At 43.9% G+C, this 26,958-nt stretch overlaps 1 protein-coding gene across 3 annotated transcripts; it reads right to left on the reverse strand.

Moving 5' to 3' along the window:
- Positions 1 to 5,133: 5,133 nt before the first annotated feature.
- Positions 5,134 to 26,958, reverse strand: CFAP300 (cilia and flagella associated protein 300). Of its 3 annotated transcripts, XM_038536364.1 has the most exons (7): positions 26,776 to 26,932; positions 26,537 to 26,618; positions 21,035 to 21,110; positions 15,558 to 15,724; positions 11,202 to 11,374; positions 6,623 to 6,689; positions 5,134 to 5,807 (listed from the first exon to the last, which is right to left on the reverse strand). In XM_038536364.1, the coding sequence occupies exons 1-7, from the start codon at positions 26,883 to 26,885 to the stop codon at positions 5,679 to 5,681; spliced, it is 804 nt and encodes a 267-aa protein (XP_038392292.1). In that variant the 5' UTR covers positions 26,886 to 26,932; the 3' UTR covers positions 5,134 to 5,678. The 3 variants fall into 3 exon arrangements, with proteins under 3 accessions (XP_038392292.1, XP_038392293.1, XP_038392294.1); XM_038536365.1 differs by lacking the exon at positions 21,035 to 21,110 and having other exon boundaries at positions 26,776 to 26,958; XM_038536366.1 differs by lacking the exons at positions 5,134 to 5,807; positions 6,623 to 6,689; positions 15,558 to 15,724 and having other exon boundaries at positions 11,208 to 11,374; positions 26,776 to 26,957.

Raw genomic sequence — 26,958 nt, forward strand, 5'->3', positions numbered from 1 at the left:
TTCCACATTGGGCTTCCTGCATGAGGCCTGCTTCTCCTCCCTCTGCCTGTGTCTCTGCCTCTCTCTCTCTCTCTCTCTCTCTCTCTGTCTTTCATAAACAAATAAAATCTTAAAAAAATGAAATAAAGCCTTTGAGTGGTTCCCTGTTGCACGACCATTATGGTCTGACCTCATTTCATTGACTTATAAGATGTGTGTGAGCCATTTCCCCAACTTCAACTCCTGCCGTTCCTTCGTGCCTCCTTTGCGCCATTGTGACGTCTGGCAGCTCCTGGAACACACGAAACTCATCTCCCATCTCAGGCCCTGTGCACATGCTGTTTTCCTGAAAACATTCATATGCTTACGTCTCAGTTCAAATGTTACCGCCTCAGAGGCGTCTTCTCAGACTAAGCACTCTTTTTTCAAAAAAAATTTATTTATTTTTTAAGCGAGCTCTATGCCCACATGGGGCTCAAACATGTGATCCCAAAATCAAGAGTCCCATGCTCCACCGACTGAGCCAGCCAGGTACCCCTCAGACTAAGCACTTTTTGATTTATTTCCTAGAAAAATCGTAATTTATAATTACTTTATGTATTTTATATTTTTATCAGTAGACTATATGTTTTTCAGAAACAGTGGTTTTGCATTTTGTTCACAGTGTCCCCAGGACTCAAACTATGCCTAGCATCCAGCAGACATTGGCTGTTTGGTCTAGTCTCTGGCCGCTCCCTAGAGCACCATGGTCCCATTTGTCCCCCAGCAGCGCCATTACAGTAGAAACCACTCTGCCCCCTGGGCGGTACTGCTCATCCCGGGCCTTGTTCCCTAACTGGAGGTCTGTACCCCTCCATCCGACACCTGTTCCACCTGTCCCCCCACCACCACTCCCTTCTGGAAACCACCAATTTCTTCTCTGCATTTATGAACCCGCTTCTGGTTTTTTGTTTGTTTGTTAGATTCCACAATAAGTGATATTGTATGTTACATCTTTCTCTGACTTATTTCACTGAACACAATACCCTCTAGTTCCCTTTAGTAGTTGCAGGACTGTCATTTATTATTTTTTTTAAAGATTTTATTTTTAAATACTCTCTTCATGGGGCTGGAACTCATAACTCTAAGGTCATTTAACCTGACCGTCATTTCTTTTAAAATGTTCAATTCCCTTTCATTATCAACCAGCCTCTCCTGGTTCCCTTGGAGCTTCACTGGTGTGTTTAACCTTATAGGTGTGAGGTACATTGAGGCAGAATAACTGTTTCATTGTACAATATGTTTTGGGAATACATATTGGATCAAGAATTTAGTTGAATAAAAGTTTATATTGTCATAGCTGGTTTCCCTTGACCATTTCTCTCACACACCTTTCTAGTGACAAAAAAGGTAAGAAAAATAATTCAGATTCCTAGTGCTGGCTAAGGCCAAGTGACATATTTTTACTCTAAAAAAATGCACCCAAAGCAAACCACCTTAATTAAACCCAGTTTGGCCTGCCTATCTCCGTGACCTTTAAACTTTGTGCCAGGTCAGGACACTGAGGGTGTCAGATACAGTGGCTGCTGGTCTGCCAGTTGGACACCGCTAACTGTGGCCTCACTGTGGCCTTTTGTGCCAATTAATGCAGATTTTACTGGAAGACCCCGTGTGTCCCTGTTATTCTTTGTTCTATTGTTTGTATCTTCTCTGACAGCAGGGCACTGGTTCCCAGCTGTGGGGTTCCCCACAATCATCAGTATACATGGTTGAGGAAATACACAAAATAATGTTCTACCTCATACAAAAAGTGAGAGCAATGAAAATAATACCATTCAAGTTCATCAGACTGAAAAACATGAAAATCTGTGGATGTGTCAGGTCTCTGACTAAACTTCAGGTTTCTGGAGAGTAATTGGGTGTTTCTTTTCACATCTCACTGCACCTGGCACTGCTGCGGGCGCTAGAGCGCAGACTCTCCAATGTGCAAATGTCATCTGATTTGCTGCCTAGCACAGAGCAGGCAATCCACAAACACTGGTGGAGCATGGACAATCCTTGCTGGTCCGCTGGCCAAGGAGAAGCCTGCAGCCCATGTCAGAGCCGTCATAGATTCTAAGAGCTGTAACCACCACAGTGGGTTGACATGGGGTTGGAACAGGAAGCATGGGCAGGACAAGGGAGTTCCCCTCCCCAACCACAGCTTCCTACCACAGCTCCCACTTCCCAGTCCTTGTACCTCAAATACTCAACATGTCATAATTCACCCCATTGCTGACTTTTCGGGGCCATATTTGATTTTTTCTGGTGCGCATTCCATTGTCGTATCCTTTGTGATGCCCGGAAAGGTTTCCCTTGCTTGTCATGCAGATGGGCCGATTCTATGCTTTGACAAGTACAATGATCTTCTACTCGATCTCTAGACTTTGGACTTTCTTCACCCCAATTCATCACTGCCAGGCTAATCTTCTTAGAACACCACTTTGATGATGCCCTGCCGCAAAGTCTTCCATGATGGCTACGCATCACCTACTAAAAAGATTTACATTTCTCACCTTTGTGGTCACAGCCCTGTGAGCAGGTCCATCAATCTGTCTCCTCTGCATTAGTGCCCAGGACTCCTGGACAGAACTCCTCAGCTCCCACCAGCCAGTGCAGTCATGTACCCTGGAGCCACCTGGTCATTCATCCCTCCTGGGACCCCAGTGTCCCAAGTTCTCTGGTCTTCAGACTGAGGCCCCTTAGAATTGTCCAGATTATACTCCTGCCACCTTCTTCCCTTAAGTAATTTTCAGAATTTCTGAAGAATGCTCTCAAGTCCCAGAAAATGATTCTGTTGTCACCAGTCCCCACTGTCAGTTTCTCACTCCAGAGAAACCCCATCCCTTTGCTGGTCGCAGGTAGCAGCGGGCAGTTCTAGCACCAGCTGCCGGAGTTGCTGCCATCCGGGACAGTTCTGGCCTAATAGCATGGCTGCGTCCAGAGTAGAACAGTGTACAGCAGGACCACAGGCTGGCTGTGGCTGACCCTCATGTAAGGATGCTCCCCACCCTCCTTATCCACCTCCCCCGCCCCTCTGCACACCTGCAGTCACGCTTCGAGGGCCACCTTCTCTCCTTCAATCAACAGATACTGAGGGTCAGGCACTGCACTACACAGGGGAGATGTGGGGGTGAGGCACAGAGATACGGGTCGTCTTCCTGATAGACATCACATGATTACAGATAGACCAGTGAGCAATAATTCTAAGTGTGCAAATAAGTTCTTGGGAGTACAAGCATAGGTTAGGTTCTCTATATTCTCTGGGGCCCAGAGCAGGCAAGCCTGTGCTCCCAACTCTTGTACTCTATCCAGTCAAATTAGCAATAGTAGAACCTATAAAAAAAGCAATTCTGAGCTTGAGGAAGACCGGTTTTTACATTATTATGCACAGTTGAGCTCCTGGTTTTTTCATATTTCCTTGGTGAAGAATGAAAAGAGCCCAAACCCACACATACTGGCACTATTCCAAGCCAAATAATGTGTATTAATGTATGTAATTTTCACAATAACCCATGACGAACCCTATCATTTCCCCTATTTTACAGATGAGGCCAAGTCGCGCACAGAGAAGTTGTTAACTAGTTCAGTCACACAGCAAGTCCGGTGCAGGTGGCAGTAAGAATCCAGGTAATCTGGATGCAGGCCCAAATTCTTTATTGCTGGGCTGTTCTACCCTCAATGCCAAGAATTTGCATGATCACAGAGGGGTCGTTAAAATGATCATCCCAAAGCAATGGAGCCATCTTTCCTCAAAGGTGTTTTGTTCCTCCACCTCTAAAGCAGAGAAAGGATGCTGGCCACCCATCAGGATGGGTTCCCCACCTTGACCTCTGGACTTTGACCCCAGGGCCCGGCTCTTGCCCCCTCCCACCCCTCGCTTCCCACTGCCCATGCCCACACCCAGTGGTCCAGCTCTCCTCCCCGGGTGCTAACACCCCACCCACTGTTCTGTGGAAGCCAGGCCAAGATGAGCCTAGTTCACAGCCATCTCTTCCACCTGCACACTCGAACAGATCCCCTTCACCAGGCTTAGACGGAGTGTGGGCTTTCCCAAAGGAAGCAGCACAGTGCCATGCACAGAGCTAATACATTAAAAAGGTTGATTGACCAACTAATTAGGAGAGGGTCCTCAGGTTGTAAAGTCTATGTGGTATGCAGCATGACAGGTGTGACATTTTAGTTCTTAATTTTATGTTTCCTATGGATATTAGGAACATAACTGGGAAATTCTCATTCAATAGGCATTTAATGTGCACACACTGTATTAGAAGTGAAACAAACTATCCTGAGCTCTCTATCCCAGTTGCCAGGTGCTTTCCAGATAAATCCACAGGTACAAATTGCAGATTCTCATCCCTACTCTTACAACACAGAAACATGTATTCCAAATTTGCCTCCCCTCAAAGTCTTGACATTTCTTGCACGCTCCTTATCATCTTTGGGACACATGTCAGTCATGCCTCCCTCCCTCCCTTCCTTCCTCTTCCCCCAGTGAGGGACTCGAACCCACAACCCTGAGATCAAGAGTCTCACACTCTAGGGACTGAGCCAGCCAGAGGCCCCTATTTTTTCCATTAAAATATTTTAAGTCACATATCCATTCTGTGAATGCAATGAGGAAATAGGAGAATGTAAGACCCCTGCTCTTGAATCATCTGCCAACTGTATATCGTCATGGCAGTGCTCTCTCTTCACATGTGGGAGGTTGTAGTTTATTATGTGATAAGAGTTTACAATTACTTTCAGAACATTACTTTAAAAAAATATTTTATTTATTTAATTCATGAGAGACACAGAGAGAAAGGCAGAGACACAGGCAGAGGGAGAAGTAGGCTCCATGCAGGGAGCCCAATGTGGGACTCCAACCCGGGAACCCAGGATCACACCCTGGACCAAAGGGAGGCACTCAACTACTGAGCCACCCAGGTGCCCTGAGAACATTACTTAAAAAAAAAAAAAAAAAGATGTTATTTATTTGGCAGAGAGAGAGAGACAAGCACAAGAAGGCAGAGCAGCAAGCAGAAGGAGAGGGAGGAGGCTCCCCACTGAGCAGGGAGCCTGATGAGGGACTCCATCCCAGGACCCCGGGATCATGACCTGAGCCCAAGGCAGACACTCAACCAATTGAGCCACTCAGGCAACCCAGAACATTACTTTTTATTCAGGATTTTAAGTGGGACAAATGAAGCCAAGGCATCATTATGCATTCTACAGCCCTAGAGATGTAAATCTTTATGTAATAAAATGAAACTCAAATTTAAAAAGCTAACAGTTCCTATTGATCAATAGAGCGATGTTCAGTTTTCTGCCACAGTTTCAACCCAGAATTAATTAGCTACTAAAATAAAACACATGGAAAATTGAGGGCTTACTTAATTCTTAATGCAACAAATATGAACTAGATTTTTAGTTCTTTGTGACTTTCCCAGTTTTTTTGTAAAAAAAAAAAAAAACTGTATTGTTGTTGATTGTGTTATGGATGGAATTTGGTCCTTACACTGCTATTCCAGATAAATTTAAAGAAAGGCACCGTGGTATTTGTTTTCTTCTGCTCTAAGCAGGCTCTCTATACTTTTCTTGAATTAACTTGCAAAATAAATGTTTACCTATAAATTGGCATTAAAATTAAAAATTGGTAAGTAAAGCAATATTAAAATAGATCATCTGAGAGAACAATGTTAAGACATTTCCCCCACACCATAGCAGTGATATAAAACATGAACGTGACGCTTGATTGGATCCACAATAAAGTAAGAAAATGTCTGTTCGTGACTCTTTGTGGAAGGGTAGCACACACCATTAGAGTCCTGAAAGAGATAAAGCCAACTGTTTAGTCTACGATGACATTTAAATAATAACATATTTAATTAATATATGTTTTCTGTTAAAATGTCATGAAACATAAATGAAATCTTTTACAATAAATTGATAATTGATATTTTAAAACTTACTGATGGCCCCATCTATTGTGCTGTATAAGCACACATAATTCTTGACCTTAAGGAATTTATAGTCCAAAAGGAAATTTTACCTTGTTAAAAACTGTTTTTAAGGTGCTAATATTGCAAACATCTCTACTTTGCAATTTTCTTCTATCTTTGCTTCCTTTTAGATTGTGGCCCTTACCAACTATGAGGGAAGCAACTGTTTATCAACAAAAAATGCCCAGGGCCAACCCAGTAGCTGATACACAATAGATACTCAACAGTTGTTCAGTGATTGAATAGAGATACTTAGAAACTGATTCAAATGTGCTAATCATCTTCTGTCTGACCCTAGAATTTGAGCATCAGATTCTGTGATATAAAGACATTTATGGCATTTGCACTTATTTGCCTCATAGATTGCAGCATGGCTGAACTGAGAAGTGCGTCCTACTCCATCAGTCAGGCTCAGGTCTTCCGGCGGTAAGGACTATTATTAGACACGGACAACAGAAGTGGGGGGGTCGTGTGGCTCTCCAAACAAAGGCATATCTTATCAACTTTGAATTTTAACAAAGAACTAAGAATCATCATCCTTTCTGCAGGCATGATATCATACTTGTTCTTGCTGGAGTTCCCACAGCCTCTGAATAACATGAGACCAAACTGATCGCTCACGAACCCCACTCAGGACTTACATAAGCCATGACTTTAAAGACAGAAGAAGTAATTTGTATTTTCTTGGTCTGAGGATTCTTTCGGACACTAAAATAGGGAAAAAGAGGTACATTTTGAATACAGCAAGCATTGGCATCATACATTTAAAATACCGAGCCCTTTTAGTATTCACGTGTTCTTATTCATATACAACAGAAATACATAGCGTCCACCAAGACTAGTTTGAAAAGCACCAAGTCTGCAGTTTCATCCATGGACGGGGTGAGGTTGCCCAGACCAATGGCAGACAATGCAACTGGATGGACGGTCAGAGGCTGTGAGGTCTGATGATGAAGGTCTCCTGGGCCAGAGACAATTATTGGAAGAAGAGGAATTGGTAAGAGTCAGATGGGGGTGTAGACAGCTACATGGGGCAGGTATGAGCATGTGAACCAGGGGATTAAACCATCTCACACACATGCCAGTTCTGCCCCTGAGCCATCATTGTTGCACTCTGGGCAACATGAACTCTCCTGATGTCAGTTCTCTCCCTGTGAAGTAGGCATGCTATGGCTCCCTGTAGGGTTACCCGAGAATTGAGTGGGATAAGGATAAAAAAACTATTTGTTGGATTACGGATGATTAACTTGTGTTGAATGAAATCGTTTTCTCCCAGTAGGTCTCTCCCAGTCTCTCTTCCCAAGAAGATTCCCTGTGGCAAAGTGTAGTGGGAGAGGGAGTGGGAATGAGGGAACAAGCCACGGAGAATGGCACATGTTATCTTTGCCGCTCTGCAGTCTGCCACACACTTGGCGTGCAGCTCCTTTCCCTGTGCAAACACATGCAGCATGTAGGACACATGTAGGTGACATCTGACAGAAGATATCCCTCTTCTTCACTTTATTAGGGCCAAGCACTGCTTCTCCTTCACTCTATGTGAAGAGCAATGTGGAGGCAGAGAGGAGGAGGGAGAAGGATGACAGTGCTGAGCATGAGTGTGCCTGAGTGTGAGCATGAGTGTGAGCCTGCTTGTGAGTGTGCATGAGCTCGTATACCTGCTGGAGTGGCCAGACCTAAGGGTCTGGGTTTCAGGGGTCAAAGTGTTTATCTTTAAAACATTTCATTCAAATTAAACCCAGATATCATCCAATTAAGTTAATTTCTATATATCTCTTAAAGTGAGCAGTTACCTAGAATGGTCAGTGCAACATGTTTACAGTTAATATGGGATCCAGCCTCAGAAATTAGCATAAATGATTTTAGGAAATCATTATTTTATTTCTAAACCATTAATACAATCACTCTTTTAAAAAACTATATGGAAATTATGTTCTAGCACTCTTAAAAGCCATGGTTATCTGGAGTGAGTGAGTGAGTGAGTGAGTGGATGCCACAGACCTGACGCAGCATGATTGTTAGTTGCATTTCCTAGGGTGCTGACCACCATCACTCTACCTTTCCTTTTCTCCTAGGAGATTTCAGGCAAGTAATAGTCTACCTCATCTATAAAAAATAAGACAAATTATTTTTAGAGCTACTTTAAAGTAATGGTGATATAGTAACAGAGGTAATAAAATGGAATAATATGGTTTATTTCTATTAGGAACGACCTTCTAATAAGGTTCAAATGGTAGTTCCTTTTCTGTAGGTAACATGTTTATGGTATTAGTATGTTTGAGTGACTGTACCATTCTAGGTAACTCTGCTCACTTTAAGAAACAAGAATCCTGGGATCCCTGGGTGGCGCAGCGGTTTAGCACCTGCCTTTGGCCCAGGGCGTGATCCTTGGAGACCCAGGATCGAGTCCCACATCGGGCTCCCTGCATGGAGCCTGCTTCTCCCTCTGCCTGTGTCTCTGTCTCTCTCTCTCTGTGGTGTGACTATCATGAATAAATAAATAAAATCTTAAAAAGAAAAAAGAAACAAGAATCCCACTGCTTAATTAGCATCTGAAGCCATAACGTACGCCTCTCTGATAAAATCATAAAATTTCACATCTGGGATGGATATGCAATTTGGAAAACCCCTCTAAAAACTCTGACAAGAGCATGTGTTTAATATTGGAAGCAGAGAAGACAAAGATACCAATAGTAACTATGCAGTTATTTCTGCATAGACATTTCTGAAATGCAACAAAACAACTGGTCATGGACTCTCCAATGGAATGGTTCTAAAGTACTACCTATATTTACAAGAACCCTAATCCTTGAAAAGGCATTTTCCAGAACATTTGAAAAGTGTTATTTTATAGGACTTGTAATAATGGATGAGGGAAAAAAATATCTCAAGAATTTCTTGTTTTTCCCCTCTGAGCCAGACAGAGCCCATTAAAATCAAGCTCTGTAACGTGGCCTCCCCTCCACTGACACCAGGGGTGGTCTTCTGGTCTGCAGTGGATTGGTGATGATGTTTGTCTCCAAGGGCAGGTTAGATAATGCAAAGCAGCTACTGTGCATACAATTAGAAAGACAGCAGATGCTTTTCTAAAAAATGTGAAAACACCCAAAATTCAAGGGAAGGACAAGAAAAAACAAATGTGGTTAATCTGGCTCGTACCAATGACTTGTTTGGAAATTTGGCTCAGGATTCTGAGAAACTCCTGATGACACCTGGAGTTGCACCTGTGCTTCCCACATTCCTTGATAACAGCTACTCTGATCCACCCTGGATCCTTCCCTTACCCAAATGATGCAGCATCTCGCCCAAATCAACATGACCGAAGTCAGAAAGGCACAAGCGGTGCCAGTGAGTGAGAAGCCAACCAACGTAGCTCTGAAGGGATCCCAATCATTTAATCCATTCAATTGTTTCCTGTTGGCACTTAAGCCATCTTTAGCAGATATTTATTCTAATCATGGTTTTCTACCAAAGTTGCTTTGGGAGGACAATTCCACATTTCCTCCTCATTCAGCAAAGAAATTCATAAGTATGCTTAAATTCGGATTGTCCAGAGAAATATTTAATGTCCTCAAATACGAGCAGTGGTATTCTGGGACTAGGCTCCTTCCCATAGTGCATGGAATGACAGGGGACAAAGTGCCCCCTCTCCTCTGCCTCGGGAGTTCTGTTCCATCAGACAGCCCTACATGCGCACAGCCACCCTGACAATTTCTGAACTCCCAGGGTATTTATTACAGTATCAAGAGCTGCAAACATTTGCCTATCCAAAATTGAATGTTTGATTTTATGAAAATTTTTACTTAAAAAAGATTTTAAACAATTACTCTATGATATGTGAGTTTCCTGTAATCTCGTTAAGCTCAAGGACTATGTGAGGCTCCTCTTGTCATCTCTCTGGAGCCCGCCAGAGCTCTGTGCACAACTTCAATACCTGCCAGCTGCCTGATAGAGGGATTCTGTGGACACAGTCTGTTTTTTCTGTGGGATGCCCTGAGTTCTGACACCTCATTTCACAAGTGGCCATTACCCCTGGAGTGTACGTTTCCTTAGCACCCAAGGAGCGTAGGCGAGAGTCACAGGTGAAAAGCCAAGAGGGTAGACAGATGCTAGGGAAAGTGTTAGCTTCCTCAAAGTTTACGTTCTGAAGGTATTTCTATTTCAAACACTTCCAACAGAATACCCTTCTCCATGGCACATTCCCTCAGGTTCATGTGGCCAGTGGAGCACAGCACACTGTGCTGGCAGCAGCGTGTGCACACGTGTGTGTGAACATGTGCTGTGGCACACCGAGGGGTATTAATCTATAGGCAGTGCTAGAAACCAGCTTCCAAGTTCTCATGAACTGCAATGATAAGGACAGAACACTTTGGATATAAATATGTATATGTTTTTCTGAAATTCTAATATATCTGCACAATCTTTATATATTGATGATAACTTTTTCACAAAAATCAGAGGCAAATTAAAGAGATTTTTTTTTGCTTTTAAACCATATTTAAAAAGCTTGGTAAGAACAAAATTGTGTAGTGTGTTGTACAGTTACAGTACACACAGAACAGGGTGAGAACTGAGGTTAGTGGAACAACCAAGAATCTAATGAGAAGCTCATTCTGCTCTTTTCTTAGTAAAGTAAAATTTTGTAACTAAAGCCCTTTGCTTTCACTATTCCTATCGCTTCAGCCTATAAAAGTGATAGAGGATCTGTGACACTGAAAAACTCAATTCGATGAAAGTATAAATAAATGAATTATAAAGGTTTTATTCCAGTTTGATCTTCAAAAAGAAAAAAAACAAACAAACCCTAGTGGGATGTGTGAAACAAAGTAGGATTTGGTATTAATTTGAAAAGGTAAAGATTTTGCCCAGATGAAAATTCTTCCACCTCCTCAGAACAAAGGTAATACATGTTTTACTGTTTGCCAAGCAAATTCGCATGTGCTGAGGGATCTGGCATTCTCCTGAAAGGTGCAGAGGGGCCTGGGGGGGGGGCGGGGCGCAAGTGCCCACAGGGACAGAGCAGCCGTGCGGGGTGAGGGGAGGCAAGGACAGGCAGGTCCCAGAGAAGAGCGCTTTGAGCCACGGGGGGCCCTGACCCGGGCTGGGGGCACTGGCTCCTTCCACTCTGGATGCTCAGAGAACGGCAGATGCCGGGTGATCCCACCATGAACCACCATATGTTCCGTGAGCCAGAGGTGTCCTGGCTGTCATCGGCAACCTTACCTCACTAGATCTTTATAGAGAAGCTTTGTGGTTTCCAAATATGGATGAAGCACATCTTCATACTGACAAAGTGCTCCACCGAGGCAAAGATGTTTGAAAAGACAAAACAGGAACTCCTCTCTATCAGGCTGGCTGAACACTTCATATTTTTCTGAGTCTTCCACAAGCAAAACCTATGGAAGATGATAAAATTCATCTTAATGTAACATGATTTGAGGTTCTAATTTTTGTTTTCAAAAGTTTCAATTTTTTTTTAAAGATTTTTTATTTATTTATTCATGAGAGACACAGAGAGAGAGATAGAGGCAGAGACACAGGCAGAGGGAGAAGCAGGCTCTATGCGGGAAGCCTGATGTGGGACTCGATCCCAGGTCTCCAGGATCATGCCCTAGGCTGAAGGCAGGCGCTAAACTGCTGAGCCACCTAGGGATCCCCAATTTATTTCTTTATAAAGAATCTTACACCTATTTTAAGAACCAACTCAGAGTGATCTGTGAGACTGGCACTCACATTCCATCCATCTTCTCAGCAGGCAGTGACGTCCAGCGAAAGGACTGAATGTGCATCTAAGCCTTCTCTTCCTGTCCACACCTTCATTCTCATTTATATCATTAGTCATTGTTTTGCTACTATTGCACTGTTAGTGTGGAGTTGCCCCAAATCTGGGCAAACAAGGAGCCGCAAATAAGAGGAAGAACCTCCCTACCCTGTAAGGCCTACGGCTGACCCCATATTGGTGTTTCCAGAGCAGAGCCCCAGGTGCATGTATGGCCACTTGCCTACCATCCCCTCCCCACCCGTCTGCTCTGTCTTGGACTGTTCAGGTAAGTCGTCCCTCAGGCCCACTTCTTTCTCCTGCTGGCCCTCCAGAAACACCCCAGCCATCTACACTGGCCCTTGCTCTCTGGACACCCTGTTGCTCCTTCACAAGACAGTGTGCTACAGACAAGTAGCACTGAGCTGAACAAGGTGATGCACACATACTATTATATACGTTTTTTTAGTTGACTTGTTTATACCTCAATCTCCAATGAACATTTGTCACAAGGTCACCAGACAAGAGGCATTTTAGCAACAATCAGCTCTGTGGTGTTGGTTACATGCAGGTGACTTACACTGAGCTTATGAGACCAACACTGCACATAGTAGACAGGGAAGGGGAAGGGGCGGAGGTTCACTGCTCCCTGGGTGTGCGCATCTCTCCTCCCTCCCCACAAGGAAATGAGGTGATACTGAAGCTACCTAAAGATCCGGCCTAATACAAGGGTGACTAAAGCTCTCAGGAATGATGAACGAATGCATTCCTTACATGAGCACTCTCCTTAACTGAACTGATTAGGTTGTGCAATTTAAAGATGACAGGAATGAAACTGTTTGGGGAATAAATGTACACACAGCCCCAGTGTGGCTAATGCCTATGCACTCGCTCACATGGGGCGGTCAGGGTCTAGCCCCAGGGAACAGCCCTGCACTGGTTAAAGAGGCAGGCTGCCGAGCCTGGAAGCCAAGCTGGGAAGGAGGTTGATATTGGCCCTTACAATACACACTCTGCCAACACAATCTGTGCTTTGCGGTTCAGGTGAAAGCTGGAGGTCATTTATTTTCTTTCAGCCAGAAAGCAACCAAGTTAAAACCTCCTCCCCTGTTGCTGCACAGCAGCAGAGCATGAGAGCATGAGTGAGCCAGAAAATTAGGGGCCCAGCTCTCCTTCTGAGGTGCTGCTCGTGGAAATGAATAGGCGGGCAGCTGGGCAGGTCACACCCGCCTCTGGGCCCCTGGGCAGGTCAGGGTCTCTGCCCCAGGGGTGATGAGCTCTCTGCAACTGGGGCTGGGAGCCCTGAGGCAAAGACTGGCGGGCCATCGGTGCTCAGGGACAGAGACAGCTGCCCCACTGCCCACAGGGGAGGACGCCCAGACTAGCCCAGAGGCACTTTCTAAGGGTGACTTTCCAGTCCTTGGGAAGGAAGAGTAGAAATCATCATCAGGTTCTCGCTTGGTAGCACATACATTATCTTCTGTCATACGTAAATATACCTTCACTAAGCTGAAGAGCAACTATACGTAGTCTCTTCAATTATGTTTTGGTTATTCTCAATGACTTAATTTTAGTTTTTTCTTCAACTAAGTGTTCTTTTAGGTGTTCTACTAGTGTAGGTGAACACAGACTGGCTGGAGGCCTTCTAGTCCCTACAGATGACATTCCTGGATTTGCAATAAATTAGACTTCTGTTATCTCTCTTCTCGATGTAGGATAATATTAGGAATTAATAGAAGTCGTTAACATTCCTGGAACCTTACTAAGTGCCAGGCATGAGCTAGGTACTCTGAATGCATTATCTCACATAATTCTTACATCATTCCTATTTTATAAAGAGAGGTCAAGTATCAGTCATTAAGTAACAGAGCCTAGATTTGAGCCTATGTCTATTCAATACCAAAGCTGAATTTTGGGGTTCCCTGGGTGGCTCAGTGGTTAAGCGTTTGCCTTTGGCTCAGGTCATGATCCCAGGTCCTGAGATCGAGTTCCACATGGGGCTTCCCAGCTCAATGGGAAGTCTCCCGCTCCATTTCCCTCTGCTGCTCCCCTTGCTCATGCTCGCTTGCTCTTTCTCTCTAAATAAACCAATAAAAAAAAAAAGCCCTAGTTTTAACCACTTTGTAAATAGTCTTTCTCCATAATTAAAACAATGATAATAATACATTTCATTTTAACATTTCATATTTTTTAAAAAGTGCATTTAAATGCTTTCTGAACTCATTACCTCAACAATTTGAAAAAGACTGGGTATTTTTATTTTATTATTATTTTTCAATTTAATTTTTTTTAGATTTCATTCATTCATTGAGAGACACAGGAAAAGAGAAGCAGAGACACAGGCAGAGAGAGCAGCAGGCTCCATGCAGGGAGCCTGATGCAGGACTCGATCTGGGGACTCCAGGATCATGCCCTGGGCTGAAGGCAGATGCTCAACTGCTGAGCCACCCAGGCATCCTGATTTTTAAATTTATTTAAGTAATCTCTGCACCCAACATGGAGCTCAAACTCATGACCCTGAGATCAAGAGTCACAGGCTCTTCTGACTGAGCCAGCCAGGCACCTCAAATGGGCATTTTTTAGAGATTTATTTATGAACGTGCGGAGGGGCAGAGGGAGACAGAGAGAGAGGATCCCAAGCAGATTCCCTGTTGGGCACAGAGCCTGACATGGGTCTTGATCTCAAGAACCAGAGATCACCTGAGCTGAAACCAAGAGTCAGATGCTCAACCGACTGAGCCACCCAGGCATTCCACTCCCTTCTCATAAATAAATAATAGGCATTTTAATCTCTATGTTGTACAGATAAGTAATCTTGGGACTCTAGATATTGAGTCATTTGTCTAAAGTGATTATCTTATAAATAGTAACTCAAGAATTAGGTAAATAATCTATGTCTTCTGATTCAAGTTTAATACACTCCTCAATAAAACAAAAATAAGTTAATCAAATGGCTTTTTAAAAATCTCAGCAGTGATATAAAAAGATTTTTATCACAGAGATATTTTATTTATTTATTTTAAAAAATTTTATTTATTTATTCGTGAGAGACACAGAGAGAGAGAGAGAGAGAGAGAGAGAGAGGCAGAGACCCAGGCAGAGGGAGAAGCAGGCTCCATGCAGGGAGCCCGACGTGGGACTCTATCCTGGGACTCCAGGATCACACCCTGGGCCAAAAGCAGCGCCAAACCGCTGAGCCACCCGGGCTGCCCTCACAGGGATATTTTAAAATATTCATTTGATATGTTAAGAGCCTCATATTGAAGAAAAATTGAGCAGGTTGGGGTTTCTCTACCCTAGCACCACTGACACTCTGGGCCAGATAATCTTGTTGGGGAAGTTGTCCTGCACATTGCATGTTTAGCAGCAACTCTGGCCTGCACACATTACTGTCAGTAGCATCTGGCTGAAAAACTGAAATATACAAATAATTAATTTGATATTAAAAGTCCCATCCAAGGGGGATCCCTGGGTGGCGCAGCAGTTTAGCGCCTGCCCTTGGCCCAGGGCGCGATCCTGGAGACCCGGGATCGAATCCCACATCGGGCTCCCGATGCATGGAGCCTGCTTCTCCCTCTGCCTATGTCTCTGCCTCTCTCTCTCTCTCTCTCTCTCTCTCTGTGACTATCATAAATAAATTAAAAAAAATTAAAAAAAAAAAGTCCCATCCAAGAAAAAAAACTACCAATGTAATGACTATTGCTGATCATTATTCATTGGTAAAAGGTATTTTATGTATTTTAGGCAGGCAAAATATTTTTGACATTAACCATTTCCTGAAGTAAAATGCTATTAGTGAAATTTTAAAAATCTGTACTTACTTTTCGTAACTCATCAGAAATAGGAAAGGAATCACAAAAAGAATCTAAACATTTAATAATATGTCCATTGGCTCGTACAATATCTTCATCATACAACCGATTAAAAAATGACATTGAAAGCTGTGTACAAGGAACATTTGTAGCTTCAATTTTTTTCACTTCAGCTCCTGTAAAAATTATTTTACAGAGATATAAAAGTTAACTTAGTATTCTCAATTATTTCCAAAACAAGTACCATCATGCAGAGATTCTAAGTAGCCACATATGAGATACATCTTGATATATTTAAAAGACCATTATTTTAGGGATTTTATTAAATTCTTATTTTGCAGTTTGCTTATTTTTATTAATCATTAAAAGTCTGTCACAAAATTTCACCGTTTCAGACCTAGATGAAGGATATATAAATTCGAAAATGCTTGAAAATGAAATACATTTTTTGTGTCAGAGGTGTTCTATCAGCTTTAATCTCTATGTCAGAGTTGCCTATAAAAGCATAGGAACGACTTTGTGAGATGATTTTGGATTTGTATTATGTTCAATGCCTTATAATTCATATTACAAAAACTTTAATTAACGTACATAATAATGGGTGTTTCTAAAGTCCTGAGGATGTCTTGAAAGTTTATCTCTCCATTTAAAAATTTCTCTCTTGTGATCTCATCTACAGTGTTTATTATGAAAAACAGCTTTCCCAGTCAAGGTGAGTCTCAAAGCAGGCTCTGATCAAGTCCTCACAAGCCTGGAATTAGAGACATTCACAAGCACAGTGTCTTTTCTCTCTTCCTCTGGTAGCTCTAGTTCTTTTCCTCAGACCTAACTTATTGCCAGGATGTGTCCTTGAGGAACAGACTTTCCATTACAAAAGGTTCTAATTAATGACAGAAAGACACAAGGATTGACATGACTATCTTTATTGTTGCCTCAATGAATCACTCAATTTCTCTCTGTTGTGTGCACCCCCTCCCCCGCCACACACACATAGATCTAAGGGCTGCTGTTCTTCCGTGTTGTCCCCACTACACCCCTTCCCCAGGGCTGGCCGGATAGCCCTTGGTGACCCCTCTCCTGGATACAGAGGAGAAATAGCCTGAGTCTGAGAAGAGTAACACTGGCGAGTAGCCATACTTTGTCCTCAGGCTGTCCTCCCAGAGTCCTGACTGCTAGGACCCATGGCTGTCGTCTGGTCCTCAGTGGGGCGTGCGGGGGGGGGGGGGGGGCATGATGGGTGTCTGGAGACAGGAACTGCATCTGTTTCAGCAATTTTAAGAGTTCTGCTGCTAAGAAAATCTCCTTTTGTTTCAGGAGGAAAGCCCTCTGGGGGATTGGGGCAGGGAAGACTGCAGAACATGACAGGGTGGGTCTGAGCCCCCACACCACCTGCCTGTCCCCAGACCGCTTGGCGACATGCCTACTTGGTAAGCCTACCCTAGCTCTGACGTGGGGCATGGCAGGATGGTTTGGATGGTGAGAAAAGGTAATGAAATCCAAACCACTTAAATCTGAGGCACGGAAACAGCATTTGCTCTGAACTGAATCACGTCCCTCCAAAATTAATATATTGAAGTCCCAAGCCCTGGATGTAATGGTATTTTTGAGCTGGTGGCTTTGGGTGGGCTCAGGGCTTCATCAAATGAATTCTGAAGGGACACAATTCAATCCATAGCACTCTGCCCCTGGCTCCCTGCCAATTTGTGTCCTCTTCTTGTGCAAACACACTTACGCTCCCCTAACAGTCCCCAAAGGGTCACCTCATCATAGCACCAACACTAGAGTCCAGAGTCCCAAGTATCACCTCCCTGTCACTTCAATCAGATATGGGTGAGATTGGAGGTACAATTCATCCCGGGGCAAAATTCCTCTCCGGCTATGAACCTGTGAAACCAGACAAGTTACATGCTTTCAGAACATTACGGGGAGAGATGGAAGAAACATTTCCATTCCAAATGGGGGAAGCAGAAAAGAAGGGCTGATGGTCCCAAGCAAGCCTGAGACTCGGGAAAGGCAAATTTCATTAGACTTTCAGCCTCGTTGGTTCTCCGCTCTGCCTCCCTGAGCCACTGAGGTCGTGGCCCAGCCTCCATGTTCCTGCAGCCCAGGGTGCCTGATGACCTGAGGGGCCATGCAGTCTGCTGTCCTCCTGCAGCCCAACGGCTCTCATGTCCGTGTCTGTCCCCACCCCCACAGCTCAATCCCACAGGGTCTCTGTTACCACCACCACACCTCCACCCAGCTTCTGCTGACATAGCCACCTGGGTCCGACTCACACACGTTCTCTGGACCAAGTGGTGGCTCAGCCATGTTTGTTCTCTTCAGATGAATTTTTCTCGTTTTTTTACAATACGAAGAGGCTGGGAATATTCCAGATCTTTGAGCTCTGGCTCCTCCTTCACAATTCCTTCTTCAATCCATCTCTTTCCTTCCTTCCTTATGAAAATCTGGGAAGACCCAGGCAGGCAACACCTGCTTTAGACCCTCCCAGCTGCACAGACAGTTTTATCACCTTCCACAAAACATGACCTCATTAGGCAACTTCTCTACCCTCTCACGGCTTGTCTTTCCTCCAGCTGCTGCTCACAAAGCCCAGGTATCTGGAGGCAACCTCATCAGACTCAACTTACCATCCAGGACAGGGCTAGGACGCACAACTCTCTCCTGGCCAATACCCATGGCGCAGTTTCAAGGCCCCTTCCACATCTCCAGGCCTGTTACAGACACACTCCACGTCTCTGTACCAACATCTTTATTCGTCCGCTTCGGCTGCTATCACCAAGTACCCGAAACTGGGTGGTTTAAACAAAAGACACGCATTTCCCACAGCTCTGGAGGCTGGGAGGCCCAGGATCCCGGTGCCAGCTGATCTGGTTCCTTGCGAAGGTTCTTTTCCTGACTTGCAGATGCTGCCTTCTCGGTAGTGTCCACACACAGTTGAGAACTCTGCTCTTTCTCCTGGCTTGAGGGCCCCTCACGATGTCACCTAAACCTGATTGTTTCCCAAAGGCCTCATCATTGGGAGTAAGACTTTGGGGGTTAAAGCTTCAACATAAGAATTTTGGGGGGAAAAAAAAATAAAAAATAAAAAAAAGAATTTTGGGGGGGACACAATTCAATCCATAGCATGTGCTATTATGTAGAAATATGGTAAAACTATGTCTCCAGCATTTACAGGATATGTACCGCACTACTATGATCACTTACAAAGAATGTATTTTCCCCCTTGATACTAGCATTAAAATATACAAGGTGTTTCCTATTTATTTGCTTGCCCAAGTTGGCGCTTTTCTGACAACCCCATTAAAGCTGAAATGGCAGAGGCAGGATAGTGGAGAGGTGGGGGTCTTGAATTCTGAAGCCTGGACTCGAATCTCAAGTCTGCTGAGCCCAGCCAGCTGTGTAAAACTGTGCAGATTACTTAGCTCATGAATCTGACTCTTCCTTCGTGAAACAGGGATATATAATAACATGTCTCTGAGTCATTTAAGAATTAAAGGAGGTAATGAATGTAATGCCCTTAACTGAGCACAAAAGAAGCAAACCTTGTACGTCAACCAGAAAAGTATGCAGCATGTCTCTGTAATGAGGGCCATGCCGCTGGTGGAGGCGACAGAGCAGCCCCAACAACCAGCAGTCCAGGGGCTACAGCCAGTTGTGACAGAGGTGCTTTCATTGCAATCTTCCAAACTAGTTCACCTGTTAGAAGAATGTCTTTTCTCTCATTTTAAATAGTGTTTACTTTGCTGATAAAGGCTTCCAGAGGAAAAAGAGGGAAGATGGTTGATGTATCAGAAAAAGAAAAGCTGGCAGAAGGAGATAAAAAAAAAAAACAAGCTAATGGAAGAATATGAGCAAACCACTGGAAACTTCTGCCTCTGAAATGGAGTGCGACCTCTCCTGCCTCATTTTTCAGAGTACTTCTAATTGGTTCTCCTGGGCACATGTGGAATTCTGGAACCTCTCTTTTTGCAATGCCTTATTTAAAAATCAGAAAAAAGTCAGTACTGTTTTGGGGAGTATGTACTGATACAGGGGAAAGTTCAACTTTTTTAACGAACCTCATTTTTATAAATGAATTGACTGAAGTTACTGTAAACATGTTTTATAAACACTATGATACATGCCTCTGATTATTTCCTTTTGAAGATTTTGAGCTGATAAGTACATTTGCTCACGTAGTTTAACTTTGTAAGATCACACTGTACCAGCATTTTTTGCTTTATAAATTTTGCAGTGGTCTTTAGCCAAAAGCAGTAAAATGTGTCCTATTAATTCTAAGATCATGAACTGTTTATGTAAGACAACTAGAATTCCATGAACACACAATGTACAAATTACCAAAACAACCCCATCTAACTTATTTATTTATTGATTTAAAGATTTTATTAATTTGACAGAGAGAGAAGGAGAAAGAGAGAGCACAAGCAGGGAGAGGGGCAGAAGGAGAGACTCCCATGGGGGGGCTTGATCCCAGGACCCCTGATCGTGATCTGAGCTGAAGGCAGACACTTACCTACTGAGCCACCTAGACGTCCATTTAATAAATGTTTTATAAAGAGCAGGGAGCCCGTGGGACTCAATCCCAGGACCCTAGGATCATGACCTGAGCCGAAGGCAGATGCTTCACTGATGGAGCCATCCAAGGGCCCTGGGTAATTTTCTTTAAAAAGATTTCTAGCTGGGCAGCCCCAGTGGCTCAGCAGTTTAGCGCCGCCTTCAGCCCAGGGCATGATCCTGGAGGCCCGGGATCGAGTCCCATATCGGGCTCCCTGCATGGGGCCTGTTTCTCCCTCTGCCTGTGTCTCTCCTCTCTCTCCCTCTCTCTCTCTCGCTCTCTCTGTCTCTCATGAATAAATAAATTCTTTTAAAAAAGTATTTAATAAAAAAAAGATTTCTAGCTATGTTTCACTGTAATATGAAATTATTATGTATATAAAGTTCTCTTTTTCAGAACTTAAGACTCTCTTCCATGATTTTATATATGATTTTATGAACATTCCATGGTGGCTGCTTCCTTGGTCAAAGTCCATTGCCCGTCCCAACTGATTTTGCCTAAACGCTCTCACATCAGTGGAACCTTCCATGACACTCTCCTCCCTCTGCTCCTGCTGCTAGGGTAGTACATTATTGTGCTATTTTTTTTACATGTCAGCCAGTTTCTTGAATACTCATTTTCTTGTATTCACCTCACTGTTCCCTGCATCTAGCAGAGTCCATGGAAGGTGCAAGTATGCAAGACATACTTTCCAAATGAATGAAGAGAGAAAACAAGTGATCTTGTGTGCTGCGCCATGACCGGAGCAGTGGGCTCCTAGGAGAGAAATGCAGGCCAGACTGGGCATGGCTTGGCGTGATCTTCTGACATGATCATACCAGCCAGTCATGATTCACAATGTGTATTTGAATAATGAAAATTCCTAAAGTAAAATTTTGTCACAATAATAAAACAGTCATCTGAAAAGATGACAATAAATTTTATTTACCTAATGTGATCCACTGTCCAGAAGAATCTGAAAGTAACTTCAAATTGGGAATAACATTTGGGTCTTTGAAAAAAGCCTAAAATACAAATTTGAAGGGAGTTAGAGACTTCATTATAAACAATAGTAAGAATTAACTTCTAAAACAATTATAGTAAAATTTCATTTAACTCAAATTGGGGAGGGACAATTTTAAATGGATAAAATGCCTAATAAATGTTTTGGGTTTTTTTTCTCCTTAATAGACAGAAAAGGAGCAAGCATGAGCATGGGAGGGGCAGAGGGACAAGGAGACGGAGACCCCCTCACTGAGCAGGGAGCCCAAGGGGGTGGGGAAGCTCGAACCCAGGACCCCAGAATCATGACCTGAGCTGAAGGCAGATGCTCACCCACTGAGTCACCCAGGCGTCCATCTAATAAATGTTTTATAAAGAGATGAAGTTTTGTTAACTTCAAGTATGAACAACACTGTACTATGGATATCTTTGGGGGCTTCATAAATAGAAAATAATGATTTCTAGTGAAAAGTAGGTGGTTATATATTTGAAAACTTTGATTTCCTTCAATCTTACTTTCCCAAGCAATTATTTTAGTAATGGCCACTCCCATCTCCTCAACTAGATCTAACTCTCAAAGTCATTAGCAACTGAATTCTACCCAAGGGGCACCTAGAAAATGGCACATTTGACCTCTCATTCTGCTCATTCAGTTCTGGTCACACTGAGCCTCTTAGTTTCCTTGAATGGGTCTTGTTTCTCAGACTTTAAACTTGCTAATTTCTCCACCTAAAAACAGTCTTTTTTAGTGTCATGGACAGTAGTTTAGGACAGCCTGACTGCTCAACTTTTAGGAATCTTTACTAGTTTTTAAACTATTGATCTTGTAGGTCAAGTCACAAATTTTGATCTTGATGTAATACTGATCTAGACTGATGAGTATTCGATCAAAGGGTAATAGGAAGACACCAAGGCGATCTAAACAAGGAAAGATGTGACTAGTCCTGTATTTTTACAGTTCATTCTGGCAGCAATGTGGAGAATGAGCTGAGGAGCTACTAAGAGGATGGTGAGGAGGGAAGGCACTGCTGTAATCCAAAAAGATCTGATGCTCACGTAGTTATCTACGCAATAGCAGGGGGAGGCAGAGAAGTGAATGGATCCAATGACTCCTTAGAAGGAGCAGACAGAGAAAGAAGGAACCACAGATGACCCCTGAACTTCTGCATGAATGTCACATAATGAGAAAGGGAGCAGTGAAGAGGACCAGGTGTGTAGAGTGAAGATAAATATAATCTGCAGGTATCTGTGAATGCCTACATGATGCCAAGCAAAAATCCCTGTTTCCATGGAGTTTACATTCTAGTGGTGCAGGGATACAGGTAAACATTTTACAGGTATCATGTATGCCCAATTACTTTCCTTAAGACTATTCCTCAAAAAAAAAAAAGCAAGTTGTCTTATAACTTAATACACTCTTTCAAGCTAAAGAGTGTGCAATTACCTGAATTTTTGAAAAGAAACATAAGCTGGAATTAATCTTAATTAATACTGATTTTGAATGCTTTTTAGATGTCTTCTGCAAAATTCAGTAAAGGGGAAAATTAAATTCATATATAGTCATTTTTCCTGGGGGGAAGAGTATCAACTCAAATGTTTTATTATCAACTTATTATTGAATTCTATAGGCCACTACAAATGGAAGTAATCTAAGTGACCTGCAGTGAATTGACAGAGCCAATGGAAAGAAGTCTTCATAAAGGCCCTTCAAATAAAGCAACACGAGAGTTGTTATATTGTTGAGGTTAATTATACACCTAAAGAATAAAAACAAAACACAACACTAAAAAGCCCTGCCCTGATATATGCAAATGATATTTTGGGTTTCTTATAGTATTTCCAGTGAGGCATTAGAAGGGATTGTCTATATCTCAGCTTTAGGGCTGCTGATGTGCTCTGGAAATATATTAGATGATTCACAAACAAGTCACACTGATAAAGACACTGATGTCAAACTATACGTAAAATTAGAATAAACTCATTTCACAAAATGTGAGAGTGGGAAAGTATTTCTAAATTAACATACTATTTTATATAATATAGAATTTTAAATGTATGTCTAATATATGCCACACATATGATATCTGACTAATTTCACCTATCTGGCAGACTGCTGGGTTTTTTTAATTTGCTTTTTTTAAAGGTTTTATTTTTAAGTAATCTCTCTACCCAATGTGGGGCTCTAACTTACAATCTTGAGATCAAGAGTTATGTGCTCTACCAACTGAGCCAGCCAGGAGCCCCTAGACTGCTGTTTTTTGATCCAGTATCAGTTCTCCTCTTCCTTAAGGAATCCAATTTTATTTGGGACAACAATGTGCTTGGCTCAATGTATGCGCCTTCCAGTCCTCGTGGCACGAGGCCGTGATGTGTGAGCAGACATGTGGTGCAGACCTGTAGAAAGCACTCTAAGCTGCTTCCTTGCACGTTATGCAGAAGACGGCCCTCCTTACCCTTAGTCCCAGGGGGAGGGTAGAGCCCAGGGCTCTCTCTTGAGACTCGAAGCAAGAGCTTAGATTCAACAATCTAGGGGATTGCCACTTGGATGCACTTCAAGTTTAGAATGCCTGAAACTAAACTCATTTCCTTTGTTTATTGTTTTGCATTTTCTGTGGCTTTAATGGCGTCAACGACCACTGTGTCAACCAAATCAGAAACGCTCCTCCTGCACGTCCTCCTCTGCCTTATTCTCAGTGTCCTGTCAGTCCTAGAGCACTGCCTTTCTCCCAAACATTGCTTCAGGCCATCCTGGGGCAGCAGTCTGAACTCAGTGTACCCTACAATGTCCGGAGGACAAGAGTTTCCAGCCCGCTTTCTAACAACCTACTCTTCATATTCTGCCAAGGGAACCTCAGTATTTTAAATGTTACAGTCTTCCCGAAAGCCTCACAGTGACTCTTCATGAGCTAGATAGAGCCCAAACTCTCACGTGGCACAAAAGGTCTGAAATACCCTCCCACCCACCTAATGTTCTCCCTGCACTGTGTCTACCTGGCAAACTCCTCCTTATTCCTCAGGGCCAACCTCAAGTAGCTTGTCTTTTGTAAACTCTCCTCTGACCACCTCAATTAAAAGAAAAAGAAAACAAAAATGAAAAAGAAAGAGATGGTTTTCTCTCTTGTGCGCACATGGCAAATGTCACAGGACTTCTCGTTTTGCAGTGCAAGTTTGGGACGGTTTCTCTCTAATGGTGTCTTGTTCATCTGGACAGATCTAGGGACTACAGAAATGCTTGCCAAGGTAATGGTTCTTTCCTTCCATCTATTTTTTCTCTCGCAAATGAACTTTTGGAACATAATTTGTTTTTAAAATTGAAAAGGAAATTTTAAAATCTGGAATTCTAGTTTTAAGCAATACCCTCTGTTCAGTTATGAGTGTTTGGAGTAGAAATGACATGGAAGTTTGTGTCAAAAGGCCTCTGGCTCTTACCATTTGCTGGGCATTCTTGCACAAATTATGTAACCATTTTGAGCTTCCATTTCTTAAGCTGTAAAATGAGGCTCAAGACACCAAATTTACCAGCTTGTTGTAAACATTAGTGGCAGATGTATATATATGAGGTGCTGAAAGCTAAATGTGGCACACAAGAATCCACTACTACTATAGAAAAGGACTTTGTAAAGTAGTATGCAAATATTAATAACTATAACATTACTCATCATGAGCCAACCGTTTTTGCTAAATATTATATTATTTCCTTTAATCCTTTTTTTAGAAAGATTTGATTTTCAAGTCTTTTCTACGTCCCACATGGGGCTTGAACTCATAGTCCCAATATCAAGAGTTGCAACCTTCTATCGACTGAGCCAGCCGGATGCCCCAATTTCCTTTGACCTTAATAATCAATCAGATAGTCAGCATTATTTTCATTTTCAAGAATACTTCCATGCCAAGCACTGTCATCATTTTGCAGAAAAGTAAGTGGAAGCTGAGGAAGTGGCAAAGTCATGTGCTCAATGTCATACAGCTTGGTGGCAGTGGTAGAACTGGAACATGACACTGACCGGAGGCCACATCAGGGGAGAATCTGGGTTTGCATGGCCATCAGCTTATAGGTTCATTAGCTGCAAAGTAAATCCCTGTCTGGGCCACAGTTTGAGCTTTAATGCTTTCTGTTCTCCAAATTAGTTATAGGAGTAAAATCAATGATTCTATAAGGGCATTCCTTTGAACTGAAATATGGGAATATTTATAAGTAAACATGAAGATCTTGAAATTTAGAAAAAAAATTGTCTAGCATTATGAAACTCTGTTGTGCTTCACGGATGAATCTTGAATCTCCTGAAGAATTCTGTCTCTGGAACAACCTACACTAATTTTACACCCTCCTCCATGCATTTTTCCTGACCTCCATGCCCCTGCCCTGGGTGATCTTTCTGTGCCTAAGGCACCTTAGCTATCCTCCATTACAGCAATTATTTTACTGTGTTTGTAGAGACGTTTTTACATTTCTAACTTCCAGAACTCTACATGCCTTGCAAGCTGGGATCAGGTCTCTTCATCTTTTCAACATCCTCCAGGAGGGATGTGGTAAATATTTGACAAATATTTACTGAATAGATGATTTACATTAAAATTTTTGCAGTACTTTAACTCAGCGAATTAAAATCTTGGCTTAAAAAATTTCTATCAATTTGAAAGCCAATGCTGGTATGAATGAAAAATATAAATATCAAGAAAATTAAACCATGATTATTTGAAAATGTCGTGTGATCATCAGTAGCCTCATAAGAGCACTATATTCTATTACTATTATAATGCTATTTTAAGGAAAGGGAAACATATTTGACCAATTTACCCTCTTTTAAGGGTTGAAAAGTGCCCGTCACCATCCCCTCATCTGTGTCTTTCCTGGACCCTCAGCAAGTCACCTTATTTGGAAAGCAGATTGTTGAGATATAATTAGTTGAGAGGTTATACTTGAGAAAAGGGGTGTGTGTGGGGGGGGGGAGGGGGGGGAGTCCTTCATTCCAAGGCCGGTGTTGTAAGAAGAGCAGAGGCGGCCATGGCACCCTGGGGTTTGACCAAGGGAGAGTCCACCGTGTGCACCTGCGTCCCGGGGACCTGCACCCAGCATCACCCAGGGACCACCAGCACCTGCGCCCCGGGGGCAAGCAGCCGCCAGGCAGGGGGAAGAGCACGCCCCCGCTGACAGCTGGATTTCGGACCCGCAGGCTGCAGCACCACCGGACCCCCTGCTTCCCGCCTTTCGGGGCGTCCAGGCCGGGGCGCCGTGCTACTGGGGAAGGAAGCGCGCCGCAGCGGCCACCAGGCTGCCCCCCTCACCCCTCCGCGGGGGATGGCCTGATGCTGGTCGGGTCAGCCGTCCTGCTGCCTGGTCCCCGCGGCCCCGGACTCCGCCCTGGGCGCCGCAGGCCACAGCAGGCAGCCGCTCCCCCGCCGCGTGGCTCGCTCGAAGCCCGTCTCCCCGCCCCGCCCCTCCACCAACCGTGAGGAAGTCGTCCCTGCGGTGCGCCTGGAACGTCTGGTCGAAGCCGAACGCCTGCGCCGCGACTCGGCCCAGCATCGACCTGCGGCGGGAGGGGAGGGGTCAGCGCGGGCCGGGCCGGGCCGGGGCGGGGCGGGGCGGGGAGGGGCGGGGCCGGCTGCAGGGCGCACCCCGGCCCACCCCCCACCCCCCCCCCGCCGCGGCCCCAAGCCCCGCCGGGCCTCGTCCCCGGGTCCTACCACTGGCGGAGCCGGCTGGCGGTCTCGGGGGCGCTCAGACACCGGAAGGTTTTCTGAGGCAGGAATCTGAAGCAGTAGCCGCCCGAGTCCTCCGGCTCCCCGGCCGCCATCGCCAACGTCGCTCGGCCGGAGCGGGCCCGTCTCCATGGCGACGCGGAGGCCGGGCGTCGGCGCGGCGCGGCG

Source organism: Canis lupus, chromosome 5, assembly GCF_011100685.1.
Source record: "Canis lupus familiaris isolate Mischka breed German Shepherd chromosome 5, alternate assembly UU_Cfam_GSD_1.0, whole genome shotgun sequence".
Lineage (NCBI taxonomy): Eukaryota > Metazoa > Chordata > Mammalia > Carnivora > Canidae > Canis > Canis lupus.